The sequence below is a fragment of the Triticum aestivum genome, chromosome 7D, assembly GCF_018294505.1.
Source record: "Triticum aestivum cultivar Chinese Spring chromosome 7D, IWGSC CS RefSeq v2.1, whole genome shotgun sequence".
NCBI classification, from domain to species: Eukaryota; Viridiplantae; Streptophyta; class Magnoliopsida; order Poales; family Poaceae; genus Triticum; species Triticum aestivum.
The window spans coordinates 139,503,007-139,519,700 of record NC_057814.1 but is presented as its reverse complement, the minus strand read 5'-3'; the positions used below and the strand labels follow the sequence as shown (position 1 = coordinate 139,519,700).

Genomic DNA, 16,694 nt, shown 5'->3' with positions numbered 1-16,694 from the left:
CTTCGCCTGTGTGCGATATTGATCTTTCCAGAAGTTACGAGACACGTCTTGAATAGACCAGATGAGTAAAATTTCCCTACTAGTACCTTTGAAGTGCTCATATGAAATGACGAAAGTGCCCCAGACTATGTTATCAAATTAACTCCTCATACCCACATCGAACTCGCTCAGACTGTGCTTCGGTTTCTTAAGAGACTTGCCTTTGTGCCTATCACATATGGATCCAGCGGGTGGCTGGCCCACATGTAAGGGACCCAAAGACAGGTGCCTTTGCGGCACTGAAGCTGCTCCACTGGCTCCCTTAGCCATCGCCAAACCCTACCACAAACCCCGCCGAGCGAGCATTACGCCGCCGCCGCCATGCTCCGCCTCCAAAAGCGGCTGCTCTCTCTCCTCCGCGACGGCGGCGCCTCCCCTCTCCCCACCTTCCCCCTCACCTCCCTCCGCCGCCACCTCTGCGCCACCGCCACCGCTACCGCGACCACCTCCACCGAGTCCCCTTTCTCCGTCCAGGACTACCTCGTCAACACCTGCGGCCTCACCCGGGCGCAATCCCTCAAGGCGTCCAGGTTCATCTCCCATCTCAGGTCCCCCTCCAACCCCGACGCCGTCCTCGCCTTCCTCTCGGGCCTCGGCCTCTCCAGCTCCGACATCGCCGCCGTCGTCGCTGCCGACCCGAAGTTCCTTTGCTCCAGGGTGGACGAGACCCTCGCCCCCCGCGTCGCCAAGCTTCGCGATCTCGGGCTATCCCCTTCCAAGATCGCGCGCCTCGTCTTGATCGGCGCCCCCGCGTTGCGCTCCTGCGACGTCGCCAGCAGGCTTCAGTTCTGGATCCCATTGTTCGGCTCCTTCGACGAGTTGGTCAATGCCGTGTCGAGGGGAGCTCTGGGAGGTGGTGCCCTCCTAAGGCGTGACATTGACACAGTGGTTAAGCCCAACGTCGAGCTACTTCTGCGCTGCGGCTTAAAAATCCCTCATCTCGCCAAGACTGGCCTCAGTGGGACGTGGGTGCTCGTCTGCAGCCCAGAAAAGCTCCAGGTACTGGTCGCACGCGCAGATGAGCTCGGGGTACCACGCGGCTCAGGCCAATTCATGTATGCGCTCGCAACCGTCTCCTGCGTGACCCAAGAGAAGCTTGCTGCAAGAATGGAGTTACTGAAGAAGACCCTCGGCTGCTCTGATGACATGCTGAAAATTGCGGTCGTCAAGCACCCAAGCCTCCTAAGATCATCTGAGGACAACCTGCGCAGCACGGTAGAGTTCCTGATCAACAAGGTTGGTCTTGAGCCAGAGTACATCGTGCGCAGGCCCGCGCTGATCACTTACAGCCTGAAGGCGAGGCTTGAGCCTCGATACATTGTCATGAAGATACTGCAGGGCAAGGGACTTCTGAGTTCTGACTATTGCTCATTGGTTGTTGTGAGTGAGAGGTACTTCAGGTCAAGATTTATTGAGTATTACAAGGAGAGTGTTCCTGAGCTTGCAGATGTGTATGCCGCAGCTCGTGCAGGGAAAATACCTCCTGACCTCAAACCTTGACACATTTTAGGGATATTGAAGGTTAATGTATTTTCTCATGGTCCTAGCTATTCACATAGCACTGCTCTTGTCTTTGTATCCTCTCTTCATTTTAGCATTCTGACTGAAACTGAACTGCCACCGAACTTATTGACCGCCGCGACAAGTTCCACTTGCTGAAACATATGAAATGGTTAAAAGTTCTGATCTTGTTGCCATCTCTTACAGTTTTGTTCTTGATATCTAGTATGAAGCAAGTAAAATAGACGAAATTGTGGTATAACATCATGAAATTAAGTGTTTCATTCGTTGTTGGGCGCTGAAAATCGATGGCTCTTGGCAAACGCCGTGAATCTGTATGTTGCTCACTAGATAGCATTGCGACTGTTTATTGGGTATAAAACTTTTTTGTGAAATTTGGGAGGTTGAGAGGGAGGAAAATGAGTGTAGTGCCTTTGACTTTTTCTTCGATTTTGCCGCACAAAACTTGGTTGATCTGATCAGGATTCGTGAGGAATTAGAACTTGGTTGATCTGATCAGGATTCGTGAGGAATTAGAACTTTGAGCAAGGTATAGGGCGTCACCGGAGTTTCTGGGTTGGGGTCCTCTGCCGTCCACTCCATCAGCATTGCCACCAAAGGTGTAGTTCTGAACCTCCTCCATTGGAAACTTTGTGAATCCCCGTTCTGTTCCGAAAATATTGTCGAGCATGTCTCTGCTCATGTGCAAACCTGAGAACATCATGGTGTAGCTGCTGCACATCAAGAACAGAGAGCTGCATCGCTGTCTTGTATGGTATATATCCTGTACTGAGGAGAAGATTGCTCTGTCTAGATGACTGAGTTCCTGTGGATTTCTGCTCGCCTGAAGCTCCTAAATGCCCCCCTAAGAAACAGCAGCAGGCAATGGATTTTTGTGTCGCTCTAGTCATTCTCAAGCCGGAGTATATATTGCACACAGGTTCGTCGATTTCAGTCGATATCTGGGTATGTGGCATCTTAGTGTTGGATGTTTCTTCCAGCCAAACTGTAGCAACTATGACAGTATATATCCACACGTGTCAGCCAAAGCTCAAGCATGTTTCCTCTGATTGCTGATTACACGTCTAGCTCCTTTGGTTTGAGCTGAAGCCCTGTGGTTGCTCTGCTTGCCGTTTTGTTGGTTCTGTGTGGTTTCAGCAGCTCATTTGCCTGATGTTCTGAAGACTTGTGCATACCTGGGGTGCACCAGACGCCCAAACGGCAAGTGCCCCTGTATGCCCCAATGCTAGCCCTTAAATGAATTTTTTGTGCCATAATAATCCACGGTGTGGTTTCAATGCGGCATCGTCACCCAAAAGAAAATTTTCATCGTTGTCTTTCCAACAAAAAAAAAAAGAACAACACATGTATTTCAATATTTGTTGTAGTATAGTGTCACATCGGATCCTTGGCGCAATGGTAGCGCGTCTGACTCCAGATCAGAAGGTTGCGTGTTCGATTCACGTAGGGTTCAAAATCCCGAACAAATATCCGATTTTTTTTCTTTTCTTGTAATTTAAATCCTAGACTATATGCCAAAAAGCATAATGATAGCAACAGATCATATCGGATCCTTGGCGCAATGGTAGCGCGTCTGACTCCAGATCAGAAGGTTGCGTGTTCGATTCACGTAGGGTTCAATCCCGAACAAAATATCCGATCCTTTTTATTTTTATTTTGGTCCAACAAATGAGTGCGATGTACGGCAATAGCCAAAGATCAGGTTTGGCTAAGCGTTTTTTCTGGTCCAAGAAATGAGTGCGACGTAGGTGCTGGGTAATAGCCAAAGACCAGGTTTGGCTAAGCGGAATGCCACTCATGACTCTATTTATATTTGTACTTTGAAAAGGACTCATATTTATTATAAAGTCTCATGAGAACTACTCCCTCCGTTCCCAAATATAAGTTTTTCTAGAGATTCTACTAAATGACTACATACGGAGCAAAATGAGTGAATCTACACTAAAATATATCTACATACATCCGTACGTTGTATTCCATTTAAAATGTCTAAAAAGACTTATATTTAGGAACGGAGGGAGTACAATGTATCACAAACAGAAAATAATATTAAGGTTCATAAATCAACGAAAGATCATTGTTGTTGTCAGAACGAGTCGTCGACGCGTCGTTGTCATCGTTCTTATACTAAAGCCGGCATGACCTTATTGATTACAACCAAAAATCTTTGTGCACGCGTCCCAGAGGACCACCCACATAGCCATGAATAGTCATATTTAGTTAAAAACGTGCGCAACACTTTTTATTTTGTTTCAAGGCAGACATAGAAGAAGTGCATCACAAATCTCCATAAAATGCGTATCCATGGATGGTGTAATTGATATGGTCGTCCATCCACAGATTGGGCAAAGGTTTTCGTCTGCATAGCATCACTCTTTATAGCCTGAATGCTTGACGATGCTAGCTATTAGAAAAAAACTTCTACCAATGAGAAAGAAAAAAAAATGCTTTTATTACCTTTTTTGGGAAACTATCATCTTATTCTTCAATCATGACAGTAGTACAATGAACATCATAAAAAATGAAAATTACACCCATAGTCAAAGACCACCTAGCGACGACTGCAAACACTGAAGTGAGTCGAAGGCGCGCCGCCGTCATCGCCCCTCCCTTGTCAGAGCCGGGCACAACTTGTTGTAGCAGATAGTCGGAAAGTTGTCGTGCTAAGTCCTCATAGAACCAACGCACCAGAACAGCAACCGTCGCCGATGAGAAGAAGCTCAGATCGAAAAGATCCAACCTGAAGACACATGAACAAAGACTGGATCCGAGCCGATCCATCAAAGACAACCATCGACTAAATCCACGAAATCCGTCGGAGACACACATTCACAAGGCCTCCGACGATGCTAAACACCATAATATAAATGTGTTTTCTTTTACATATTTCCGCCGTCCCTAAAAAAGTTTGTGTTAGGTTTGTGTAGATACGAACGTGGTATCTAGAGCTTTTTGCATAGAGTTGACGCTTACGCTTAAAATCAACCCCCCCCCCCCCCCCCCCCCCCCCCCCCCCAAACCAAAATCAGACCCCGTTCTAGCACGACCGCAACACAGAGAGTATCCGGTGTGTGTCCGTGGGCCGCCACGCCACGTCCACGGTCAAAGCCCCCAGCAGTCTACAGACTGCTGCGTCGACCGAACCACGTGGTCAGAAGCGTCCGCCCGGGCAGCCTTTTTCCGCTTTTCTTTCCTTCCCCGCTCCGCCTCGGCTCGTCAGTTTCCGGTGTTCCCGCTTCCTACACACACGCGCACAGCCCCCCCCCCCCCGGGTCTCCTCTCCTCTCCACCGCCGCTGCCCCATTTCCATTTCCGTTCCCGTCTCCCCCTCATCTCGCCCCAGTCAAAATCCACCTCCTCTCGCTCGCCACGCCACCGCTAAACCCTCGCTCACGCCGCCCGCTTCCTCCATCCCCCCTCCCTCCTCGCCTCGCCCGGCCGCTCAATCTCCTCCGTCCTCGCTTGGTTTCGGCAGCAATTAATACCCGTCGCCGTCTCCGTCGGCCCGAGATCTCCAGGGTTCAGGTCCGAATCTGCTTCCCCCGGTTTTTTCGCTGCCGTGTCCTGATATTTTGTTCGCCGTGTGGTTCGAATCGGTGATGCATCTAGCGAGGGATGCTCCCCGGCCGGTTCCCTGCTCGCGCCCGCCGCGGTTCAGCGGGAGGTTTCTCTAGGGTTTATCGCACCGCGATGTCGGGGGCTGGGAGTGGGATCTCGCGGTGCTTCATCCGCGAGCTGGGGCCGGTTGGTTATTTTGGTTCAGTGCGTTCATCCGGTTTCTGGGCGGTGAGGTGAGGTGCGGGTTTATTGTCGGGAATGCAAACACCGCGGCCGTGCGTTTCTGCGTGCGATTAATCCGGGGGTTTGTCTCGCGTGAGATCTCAACCTGCAAATGCGTTTGAGCGCGCACATGCCTAGCACCGTGCATATGGCTAGCGGTTTGGTGATTGCGCGGATTAGTACTGGCTAATGACAGCTTTGCCATGCCAGATTGGTAACGTTGATGTACTGGTGTTTGGCCCCGTGGTTTATTGGATACAACGTGTCTGCATTTGGGGGGTTAATCAGTCAGGTACTATTTGCCCAGGCTTCATGGTTCGTCGTCCTGCGAGCAGAGCATTTGTGGTCGCTGCGTCTGATTGCCGATCGCGTGCATATCTTGCAGTTCATCACGCACAACAAAGGCTTTTCACCGTGCACTCTTCTATTCCGTATCCATTTCTTGAGATAGCGGGTGACAAATCTGTATCAATACATATTTACCCTATCTAGTTTGTATATACCATTAAAAGTCTAATATAAAAGCATTCATATGAGTTGCTGATTGGTACTAACCATTTTTTAGAAAAGGATTGGTACTAACCATACCATGCGATTTTTTTTGGAGCTAAATGAATAAAGAAATGCCCTCTATGCAAATTTAACCTGCATAACAGTTCATTCCATTCTGACACATGTGTTGTGTTTTGTCATATGGTAGAGATCACTGTGCCACATGTCCTTGATATTCTCCTTTATTTGACTTGTTAACTGAAGAATATCCAGCAGAATTTTATTTCCATCCACTCCATGCCATTTTTAGTTTACAAGTTTACAGTTTCTTGCATGCACAAGCTTCTTACTTAAGGCTATTTTTGCAGATTGGTAAGCTTTCCTCGCGACATGGAGGACGGGGACAAGGATGTGATAAAAACTTCTGTCAGTGAAGAGTCCCCTAATCCTGGAGAAAAGGATGTGATAAAAACTTCTGTCAGTGAAGACTCCCCTAATCCTGGAGAAATGGATGTGATAAAAACTTCTGTCAGTGAAGAGTCCCCTAATCCTGGAGAAAAGGGTGAAGATGAAGGGGATTTGTCGAGGAAAACAGAAATGTTGGGCGTAAAAGAAACAGTAAATTCAATGAGTGAGAATTCAAGCGATGAGGTAAAAGGGCAGATCCATGGGGGAGATAACCCAGAAAAGGATCTCAATGAGCAGATGGATAAAAGCAGAAGCCCTGATGCCATGAAACCTATAGATTCAGACCAGACTGTTAAAGAGATTCTTGAAGAAGAAAAATCTGAAGAGCCAGTTTTTGATGGAACTGAGATTCCTGAAATGGAACAATTGAGGCGTTCTTCTGATCAATCTGTGGAGCTTGCTTCAAAAGCTCAGCAAGGGTCTGTGATCAATGAAAGAGCTGCTGCAATCGGGAATTTTGTTAAGGAAAAGGGAGCCATTGCAGTGTCAACATTTATACGCCGCCTATCTGGCAGAAAGGATGAGAATGATCTTCCTGTTGAAGATGACAAGAATGATGGTTCAGCAAGTGGCAATGTTGAGAAGACCGTCTCAGATTCTGAAATTAAACCAAAAGAAGTACAAAAGAAATCCGAGGAAAGAAGCACATGGAATCCACTGAACTTGATTAAAGTTGGAGGAGATATTGTTACTTCTACAACTGGGGAAGCTGGGGATGCAAATGTGCCTGGTTTGACAGAGCAACCAATAGCAAAAGGAAGGATTATTGTATACACAAAACTGGGATGTGAAGATTGCAAAATGGTTCGGTTGTTCATGCATCAGCAAAGGCTCAAGTATGTTGAGATTAACATTGATATATTCCCTAGTAGGAAGTTGGAGTTGGAAAAGAATACTGGGTCATCCATAGTACCAAAAGTGTATTTCAATGACCTGCTGATTGGAGGCTTAACTGAATTGAAGAAAATGGAGGAGTCTGGCATACTCAATGAGAAAACTGGTGCTCTTTTCAATGATGAGCCCTCCTCTGCTGCTCCTTTGCCTCCTTTACCTGGAGAAGACGACGAATCTGGATGTGGGAAGATGGATGAGTTGGCAACCATCGTCAGAAAAATGAGAGAGTCGATTACTCCGAAGGATAGGTTTTACAAAATGAGAAGATTTAGTAACTGCTTTCCTGGCAGTGAGGCTGTGGATTTTATATCAGAAGATCAGTATTTGGAGAGAGATGAGGTAAAACGTTTACTATTGACTATTTTTTGAGCCATGCTATATATAGGACTTCCATGTGGATTTTAAACAACATGACTCTTGGTTTTGTCTCACTTTTGAGGCTATTTTAATTTAGGTATATATGGCAAGTTTGCATTATTTATAGCAAATCCTTGGAAAGGATTTCACATTTAGGAAAGCACACATCTGTTTTGTATGTTCCCTACTGTACTGTCACCTTCCTTAACATTTTCTGGATACATATTATCCATGCAGGCAGTGGAATTTGGAAGAAAGCTTGCAAGCAAACACTTCTTTCGTCATGTTCTAGAGTAAGCTCTTGAAATGATCTTACGATATTATTCTTATTTCTGTTATTTATGTCTCCGTTGGTTGGAATATTTGGAGGTTATTATTATTAATACACTGCTTGTATTGCAGTGAAAATGACTTTGAAGATGGAAATCAGCCTTACCGTTTCCTAGATCATGATCCCGTTATTATGACACAGTGTTACAACATCCCTAGGGGCATCATTGATGTGGCACCAAAACCCATGGCGGAGATCGCATCAAGGTTGAGAAAGTTGTCTTGTGCCATTTTCGAGGCTTATGTATCTGAAGATGGTAGGCATGTTGACTACAGAAGCATCCAGGGTTGTGAGGAATTTAAAAGGTTAGCACATGTACATACTTAAGTACTCCCTCAGTCCGGAAATACTTGTCGGAGAAATGAATGTATCTAGATGTATTCTAGTTTTAGATACATTCATTTTTATCCATTTCTCCGACAAGTATTTCTAGACGGAGGGAGTATATGCAGAAGACATGGAACTGCATAATCCATGTATTAGTATTTATGTGCAGATACTAAAATGAATGACAATCTATTGCTTGTTCTGACTACTTCTGATAATCTTTTAGTTGATACATATGTTCAAGTTCATAATTGATCAGTAAACTCCAATTTGCTACCTGAGTATATCTCTATATTTTATGTTGTGTGTTATAAATTTATAGTAGCACGTGCTGTAAGTAGACTGATAATTGATAACTTGGTTCTCATGTCTTGATTGCCCTAATGCCATAGGTGATCGGTACACTTATCTGAAGCTCATATTTCTTGCACAGGTATATTAGAACAACTGAGGAGCTTCAGAGGGTGGAAACTAGTGACCTGTCACGTGAAGAAAAGCTTGCTTTCTTCATAAATCTGTACAATATGATGGCTATCCACGCGTTAGTGACATGTGGTCATCCTGCTGGACCATTGGACAGGAAAAAGTTCTTTGGAGACTTTAAGTATGTCATTGGTGGATGTGCCTATTCACTGTCAGCTATTGAAAATGGCATTCTGCGTGGCAACCAAAGGCCACCATACAATCTTGTGAAACCTTTCGGACAGAAAGACCAAAGATCCAAGGTGAACAAAGCAGATCCACTCCAAAAAAGGGGAACATATATGTTTCTGTTTACTAAAAATCTGTCCTGTCATGAACTCTTGATGATACCTGGACTCATGTTCATTGTCTTGAAGCTTTCGTGTTATATACTTTTCTTACATCAAGTTATGCTTCTTTAAGTATATGCCTACAGCAAAGCACATATTCAGTAAGATGTGTTCCAACAATTAAACTCGTGAATGTGTTTTTCTTGTTTAGACTCTAGGGTATACAATCTATCCGCGGTTCCTCCTAGAAAGGGCAGCTTAAAGGAAACATGCTTGATCTGTGTTGGTGCCTGTAAAAGTTGCCAAACATTAGTGTGGTGGAGATTATTTCAAACTTGCCTATTGTGTGCAAGAAATAAAATCAACTTATCTTGACCTTCTATTTCAAACAAATAACATGGGTCTTTTTTCTCATAGATGCATGTTGATATGATTTAATATCCGGTGCAGCGTAATATCGGTTTGCATGTGTGCAAGGGTACATGTGAGTGGGTATTATCTAGCGCAGTGTGTACTAGTGGATGGTCGAAGTCCTTTTACATCAGATAGCATATACCAGTCATATAGAAGGCAGAACTAGTTCTATGGGTGTTACTTTTTTTCTGGAAGAAATGATTGAAACTTACCTAGTATGTAGGGCCTAGGGCGTAATCAGTTCCGGGAAATCCGAAGGAATATAGAAGGCAAGGCCTACCGTCTTTCCATTATATGCTTACCTGTTTATTTTCTATGGTTCTAGAAAGTCAGATTGAAGATATGTGAAAACCTTTTTGAAAAGGTCGTATATGCAATAAAGGGCTGCCAAGGGAAGGCAAAATGACTATATATAGAAACTGGCCACCAGCTGATCTGCATTGTACCACTTGTTTTAGCGCACTGGGATCCCATAACTGTACCTACTTGCCAAATCAGCCACATAATGCACACAACCGTTAGCATGCTATAGCAGCACCACAATATTAGTGCGACATTCTATTTAAAACACGGTCATTTTAAACTACTAAATTCCTTGGTTGGTTCTTAAACAAGCATTACGAGTCGAGCGACTAGTCGAAACTCGAAACTAGTCGATAGACTAGTCTATGAGTTGCATTCTGGATGTCGACTAGAAAATTTGGGTATACTAGTTTGCCGAGTCGAGCAGTCGAGGGAACTAGTCTGGACTAGTCGTGCACTTTGAGTCGTTCGACTCAAAATTTTTTTTAGGGATTGGGAGGGGACAAGTGAGCCAGCCGCCCAGCCCGCAACACGTGGGAGGGAAAATTTGTATTTATCCACTTCTCATGCATTAAGTTTGTATTTATACTGTACTGTGCTACTGCTATATAGTACGTATATATTACTGACTAATACTAGGTTTTAGTAATTGATTACTGCAAGGTGTGTGTTACAGTACCATGTCGACTAGTCCAGCAATAGTCTAGACTTGTCACGATTAGTCTATGAGTCTCAACCTTGGAACGACTTGTCGACTCGTAAACCTTGTTCTTAAGTGATGCTAATTTTTCAGTGATATAAATTCTCACCGCCTTTTTTTCCTTGTTTGTAATTGCAGGTGGCCCTGTCATACCCTGAACCTCTTGTTCACTTTGCTTTGGTATGTGGTACCAAATCTGGACCTGCACTTCGGTGTTACTCGCCGGGAAATATTGATAAAGAGTTAATGGAAGCTGCACGAGATTTCGTAAGGAATGGAGGACTGATTGTTGATCCTGAAGCAAAGGTTGCATCTGTAAGCAAGATCTTACGATGGTAAGACAATAAAATGATTGATATTCTTGCTTTACCAATATGTTCTTGAGTATTTACTGTTCTTGCTTAGTAGTGTGCGACTGTTCGGCACCAGAATTTGTAGTATAACAATGACAATGCATCTAATAGAGCTATTTACCGGAACATCTAGCACATTGACATGTTCAATAGTACTACTGACTTCAAAAAACAGTTTACTCTCTCTAGGTATAAGTTACAACCCTAGAGCTGCTTGAAACATAAGCTAGATAAGTTTATTGCTAGGTGATCTAGCTTTGTCAGTCTTGTAGTTGGAAACAAAGTAGAATACCAGTCTGATTTGGGGCTATTCTTAACGTTTGCTTGGTTTTGGTTACTTCAATTCGCCCTTGGTTAAGTTGGATATGAATGAATATATGATGAGCAATGCTTCAAAAAGCGGTCAACCAAGCTTGTAGCGCTGTGTGTGGTGCATTAACACTCATGTGGCCTTTTATGATTACTTTGCGTGTAATTTCAACTGGAATATAGCAGGATGCTGATAATTTTTATAGATATGGATTCGTGTGCTTTGCCCTATTAGGGTTATAACTAATGAAGAATAACTAAAATTTGCTTATTGAGATTGCTTTATCCAATAATTTGAAGGCCATAACGGTATGTGAGGTGGTTATGACCCGCATTTAGTCTGTGGTCACTAGAAATACAACTAGAACTGCACAATGCCCAACAAATTAAGGGAATGCGGTTTCAGTGAGTTCATTGATGATGTGACATCGGCCATTTATTAACGAATGCATTACCGTGTTACTACTTGACAGATTGGCGAATGATCATACATTTGTTACACAGTTATATTGCTAGAGTGCAAGTCCGAAATATTAACTTTGTTAATTTTACCTGATATGCACTGTGATGAAATTATAACAGTAGCAATTGAGAAGTTGAGCATCAGTTACCAAATTTGGACCTGCACTTTGGTATGTGGCAATGCTTTGATAACTTAAGCTTGGAAACTCATGGTCCAAATGATTTTAAGGTATAAGTACACAGATTTTGGTAAAATGAGATGCAGCTCAAAAACTCTTGTTCTGAATTGTTTGCAGGTATAACACAGACTTCGGTAAGAATGAGACAGAAGTACTGAAGCATGCAGCAAATTATCTGGAGCCTGCAGCGTCAGAGCAGTTCTTGGAGTTGCTTGCAAACACTCAACTGAAGGTCTCGTATCAGCCTTATGACTGGAGCTTGAACATCTAGCTGCAGCCAGGATTATACAAACGTTTTTTTTCCCTTATAGCTAGAATACATGTTGCCCAAAGATTTGTGGAAGGATGCTACCCGTGTACCCAGTTTCTTTTTTGCGAAGTCAGGTGCACTAAGGAATTTTCATGTATTATGGATCTGTGGCGAACTGGATGGCTGCCAATCAACCATGTTCCGTTCATTTGACTAAATGGGCGCCCTCCATGTTGATTATCGTATCTCTGTTCCTGGGACTGCTCAATTATTGTTGCCTGCAGATGTTATGTTGCCTTCGGTATTTGCTTGTTTTGTTTGCTGATGCCTCGCATCGGCATCTGCGGTGTTTATTATTTTCCTTCTTTTTGTTTGAGAAAAAATGGATTTGCTCTTTTTTTTAATGTTTACCCAAGTTTTCATATATGAACATTTTTATGCATTGTTCAATCTTGCAATGCATTCACTGCTGAGCAATTTAGCTGTCATATATGAACATTTCTGCATTTTGTATAGGTCCTTTGGAGGTTGCGGAAAAGCGACGAGGTATCAATTCCAGTTCCTTGTTTACTAATCTTTGGATGTTGCATTTTGTCTTAACCAAATGAGTTGAGGTCCACCGAACTTCCATGGACTGAATATTGGGTATATTGGGCAGCTAGGAAATTCCTTCGATCCAGACGGGCCTCCAGTAGTGCGGAGTGGTTGAAGACTAAAAAAGGTACCCCTACCCACTTTCAACCTTTTCCTAGTTCATGACCATTAAAAATGGATAGCCGAAGTAACAAGAAAACTGGCCATGTTATCATCCCTGGCGCTGTCAGCCACCCTGTCACAATTCTTTGCTCAGTCAGATGGTAGCTGGCCGACGTGACAGCCAAACCGACGCCATGGTCGACAACCCGACCAGCGGCTGCCGCCGGCGCGGTCCAGCACATACTGACAAGGCAACTGCTCCGAGCACACCCACAGCTGCAACTGCAAAGCAAAGCTACGAACAGAAGAACCAAAACACATACAAACTGCCTTCCGTCAGTCCAACATACTCCCTTTACACTTCTGGACAGAAATCACTTCCCTATTACATATTTATATATATAATATGTAGTGGCAACTTGGGGGAAAAAATCTCGACAAATACTATACGACGAGTATATATGTAGAAGCAAAAAATAAGAAGTGGAACCTCATTTCCGACGTCACTACACAATGTCTACATCTTAAAACAACAGCAAGCATCCCAGCTCTTGACTTCCTGCATACCCATTACAGCTTACATGGATGTATGGAAGGGCCCCCCCGCTGTAACCAAACCTTACTGTCGAGCAGAGATGAAATATATATGGGTGTTAAGTTACCGTCTCTAGGCTTTTCATTCAAGAATGGCTTGCAAGAATCAAGTGTTAGGGTGAACTTGCAATCGTTGTGAGCATGGATGGCACCAATATACAGAAATACACAACGCGGGCTGAATCGAAAGCGTCACAATATCGTGCACCCACATCTGTTCTGCTTGGGGGAATTCGAGAGGTGCTTATCTGGAAAGAAAAAGGATGGTGGCACATTAAGATAAAAATCAAATCAAAAGGAAAGACGATGCTAAAGCAAATTAAACAAATGTACAAATGCTGGAGTGTAATATGCGCATCCACATAGTTAATATCAACATACTCTGGATTATCACAATAAAATGGATCCATCTATAAGACATCAGATAGCGGCGGCAATGCGAATAGCATGCAACAACAAGTCATCTAATCGCATTCTGACAATGAGAAAAAAGAGTCGGAAGCATAAACTGCTAGTTTAATTCAATGGCAAAGTTGCTGATAGAACTGAGCATTGGGTAATGGATCAACTAAACGAGGCGAAAACAATGTTACAACCAGCATAGAAAAAATGTACACCTAGAGATATACAATGTGTGCACTCTCAAGTCTTAATTCTTTAGGAGTAGGACTGTTAGAATGGCAAAAAGGTGGATGACAACTTCTTCGGACAGACAATAGTCAGAATTCTCATTCAGGTCACACATAATAGAAGTTCAACCCTTTGGATCTTAAACCAAGTGAGATCATCAAACATATAAAAAGATGTGACTTTGAATAAATAAGAGGGAAATCAAAGCAATACCACTTTTGTCACTTTGGGGAGGGCGTACAACAACATGCATTGTGATCACACCTCCTGGAACTTCTCCTACTGGGACTCGAGACTCAGCAAGGGTTTTGTTATTCTCAAGTATCCTTCCAGCATTGATGAGCTTCACGTCATTGAGAGTTTTTGGAATAATGTCTTTGTCTGTCAAAAACATTGTTAAAAAGACACTCTTAACACAGATAATGATAATATTCCATAAAGCTTCTACAAGACTGAAATAATCAACAGCAGTATTCAGAGAATTTGAAGCACTCGCAAAAGCTGTATAACATTCCCCTGAAAAGAAAAGGGCAAAACCCTGGAAGTGCAAACTCAAAACATCTCATCACAAGGTAAACTCTCCTTCTGAAGCATGGTCATTTACATGTTATGGACCATTTTGCGGCCTTATCCTCAAAGGACACACTTGCATATGTTGCAAAAGGGAAACATCTATTTCCTTCTCTATTGTGAACATGTCACAGTGATCAATTAATCCATGTTTTCTTAGACACTAAACGAACATGTCGGAGGAAGAACAGACAAAACAGGAACAAAAATCACGTTCATGAGGACTTAAACCTGAGTAGTGGGATTGTACATCCACTTCACCCATGCGAGCTACTCCCTCCGTTCCAAATTACTCGTCGTAGTTTTAGTTCAAGCAGGCAAATAAGAACTGGAGCTTCCTGCTGCCACTAATTCCTCCTTTCCTTGCCGGCGGGTTTTGAGGAAACTTAACCAAAGGACAATTTCTGCAGAAACAGCTACTCCCCCTGAGTAGTGATCAATTAACCAAAGGACAACTTCTTAACCTGAGTAGTGTTTCTTGTTCGATTACCAAACAAACAATTAAAAAAGTGCACATCATAACTAATCTGCCGCTTCTGCCGTTAGTATTTTGGTACTTCCCATGTGCCTACATTTCGGTGAGACTCATGCTTAAAAACGCTCTCCAAATTTACTGTTACGAGCATAACCCAGCCAGATTTGCCCCTATAAAAGCACTGACTGGACTTCACACCCAGTAGTTCAGAACTGAGACTGGACCACTAAATATCAGGATAGTATCCAAGGACACCAACAGGATAAGAAGGCAGACAAACAGCCTCCTCAAATGGTCCTGTCATCCGTCATCACATGTTTCAGCATGCATCGTAAGATACAGAGATCCAAAATTCTTTGGGAGCACGAGTAGCAACAAATGTCATCACCGCAAAAATATGTCTTCTGTCTGCCTCTTTAAGAAAATGCAAGAACTTGTATAGATGTACTGACATATCTATTCTCTGCCTGTCAACAAAGTGTTTGCTACTACGGGTAAGGAGACTTCCAAAAGCCTCAGTTAGTTGGAAACCTGGACGCGTGTTACCTAACTGCCAAAGAACAGAAGAATCACGCAACCCACGGAACAACCTGATCAAATCACTGTGTTTTATTGCGAAAGGGAAAGGTGGGGATGGCTCCCAGATCCAGACCGAACCATCTGCACAGGGATTCTCATACCGGATCAAGAAACCGACGGAGAGGACACGAGGGGCGAGACGACCGCGCAAGCAACCGCCCCGAAATACATGGCATCAAAAGCGGAGGCGTGTATATATATGTACGCGGAGGAAGGGGAGGGGAGGTCGATCGGCCTCACCCTGCGGCCACCGAGCGAGGACGAACTCCTTGAGCGCGGTGACGGTGGTGGCGGGGTCGTACTTGTTGGGCCCGATGTCCGTGCCGTCGAACAGGCGGAACTTCACCTCGATCGGCTCCTTCCCGCCGGCCATCTCCCCCCAGGCCGGATCGCCCCCCGACGCAAGATCCCAACAACCGCCGGCTCAGTCGACGGCGGCTGGCCAGGCGGAGGGATTCAGGGGAGGAAAGAAAAAGCTGGCGAATCCGGCGCGGCGAGGGCAAGAACCGATGCGGATCCCACGAAGGATAGGATCCGCTTTCTCGTTTTGTTAAGCAAGAATTTAGAATTCTTTCGTGGGGAGCAAAGCGACGAGACGGGCGTCTCGAGGGTAGGGAGGAAGAGAGGGAGAGAGGGAGAGAGAGAAGGGGGGAGTGGGATTCCTCGGTGTTTTCGCAGATACGTCCCCAGAGGAAAACTATATTTATCCTCCAGCTGTAGTGGGAAAATAGCTGTCTTGCGCCTACCTGCTGCTGCTTAGTGGCGATTATTGTGTGTGTCGACAAGATTTTTAAATAGATTAATAACGCTGCACATACAACAGCTTTATTTTTCTCGAAAAGGGCTGAGACCATATCACAAGCGCTTATAATTTATAAACACACCCTTAAAAAAAGTACATCCAAAATCTTTGAGGTGTCCAAGTCTACTTTCTCAGTCTCCGCCTCAGCGGACTGTATTTTTGAAACCAAAGAGCTTGTAGAAGTAGCGGTTGCGAAGTCTCTAATGCAAACTTGGAGATGCTGGTCACCGCGATACGCCGCACCAGAGAGAAAAAAAGGTGTCGTTAAGGGCATGTAGAAGGCCACGTGAGCCGGCCGAATCTAGATGGATCCCCAGAAACTTAAACCGACCGGATACCGGAAGACCCACTAGAGGCACGGTCGACACACCCTTCGCCAGCAGAAAGCAGACCCACGGAACGGTGATAGGATGGGAA

The 16,694-nt window shown here is 44.4% G+C and overlaps 3 protein-coding genes and 2 non-coding genes across 5 annotated transcripts; 4 read left to right on the top strand and 1 right to left on the bottom strand.

Moving 5' to 3' along the window:
• Window positions 1-274: 274 nt before the first annotated feature.
• Window positions 275-1,728, top strand: LOC123169225 (uncharacterized). The gene has a single exon (XM_044587062.1). The coding sequence runs from the start codon at window positions 361-363 to the stop codon at window positions 1,537-1,539; it is 1,179 nt and encodes a 392-aa protein (XP_044442997.1). The 5' UTR covers window positions 275-360; the 3' UTR covers window positions 1,540-1,728.
• A 1,213-nt stretch (window positions 1,729-2,941) lies between these two features.
• Window positions 2,942-3,013, top strand: TRNAW-CCA (transfer RNA tryptophan (anticodon CCA)). The gene has a single exon. It is a non-coding gene; the product is annotated as a tRNA-Trp (tRNA).
• Window positions 3,014-3,107: 94 nt separating this feature from the next.
• Window positions 3,108-3,179, top strand: TRNAW-CCA (transfer RNA tryptophan (anticodon CCA)). Its single transcript has one exon. It is a non-coding gene; the product is annotated as a tRNA-Trp (tRNA).
• Window positions 3,180-4,798: 1,619 nt separating this feature from the next.
• Window positions 4,799-12,171, top strand: LOC123169262 (uncharacterized). Its single transcript, XM_044587093.1, has 7 exons — window positions 4,799-5,085; window positions 6,201-7,533; window positions 7,789-7,844; window positions 7,954-8,187; window positions 8,643-8,934; window positions 10,517-10,713; window positions 11,799-12,171. The coding sequence occupies exons 2-7, from the start codon at window positions 6,223-6,225 to the stop codon at window positions 11,950-11,952; spliced, it is 2,244 nt and encodes a 747-aa protein (XP_044443028.1). The 5' UTR covers window positions 4,799-5,085; window positions 6,201-6,222; the 3' UTR covers window positions 11,953-12,171.
• A 760-nt stretch (window positions 12,172-12,931) lies between these two features.
• On the bottom strand, window positions 12,932-16,157 carry LOC123169263 (membrane-anchored ubiquitin-fold protein 3). The gene is made up of 3 exons (XM_044587094.1): window positions 15,716-16,157; window positions 14,065-14,232; window positions 12,932-13,469 (listed from the first exon to the last, which is right to left on the bottom strand). Exons 1-3 carry the CDS (start codon window positions 15,846-15,848, stop codon window positions 13,414-13,416), a joined length of 357 nt encoding a protein of 118 aa, XP_044443029.1. The 5' UTR covers window positions 15,849-16,157; the 3' UTR covers window positions 12,932-13,413.
• Between the last annotated feature and the right edge of the window lie 537 nt (window positions 16,158-16,694).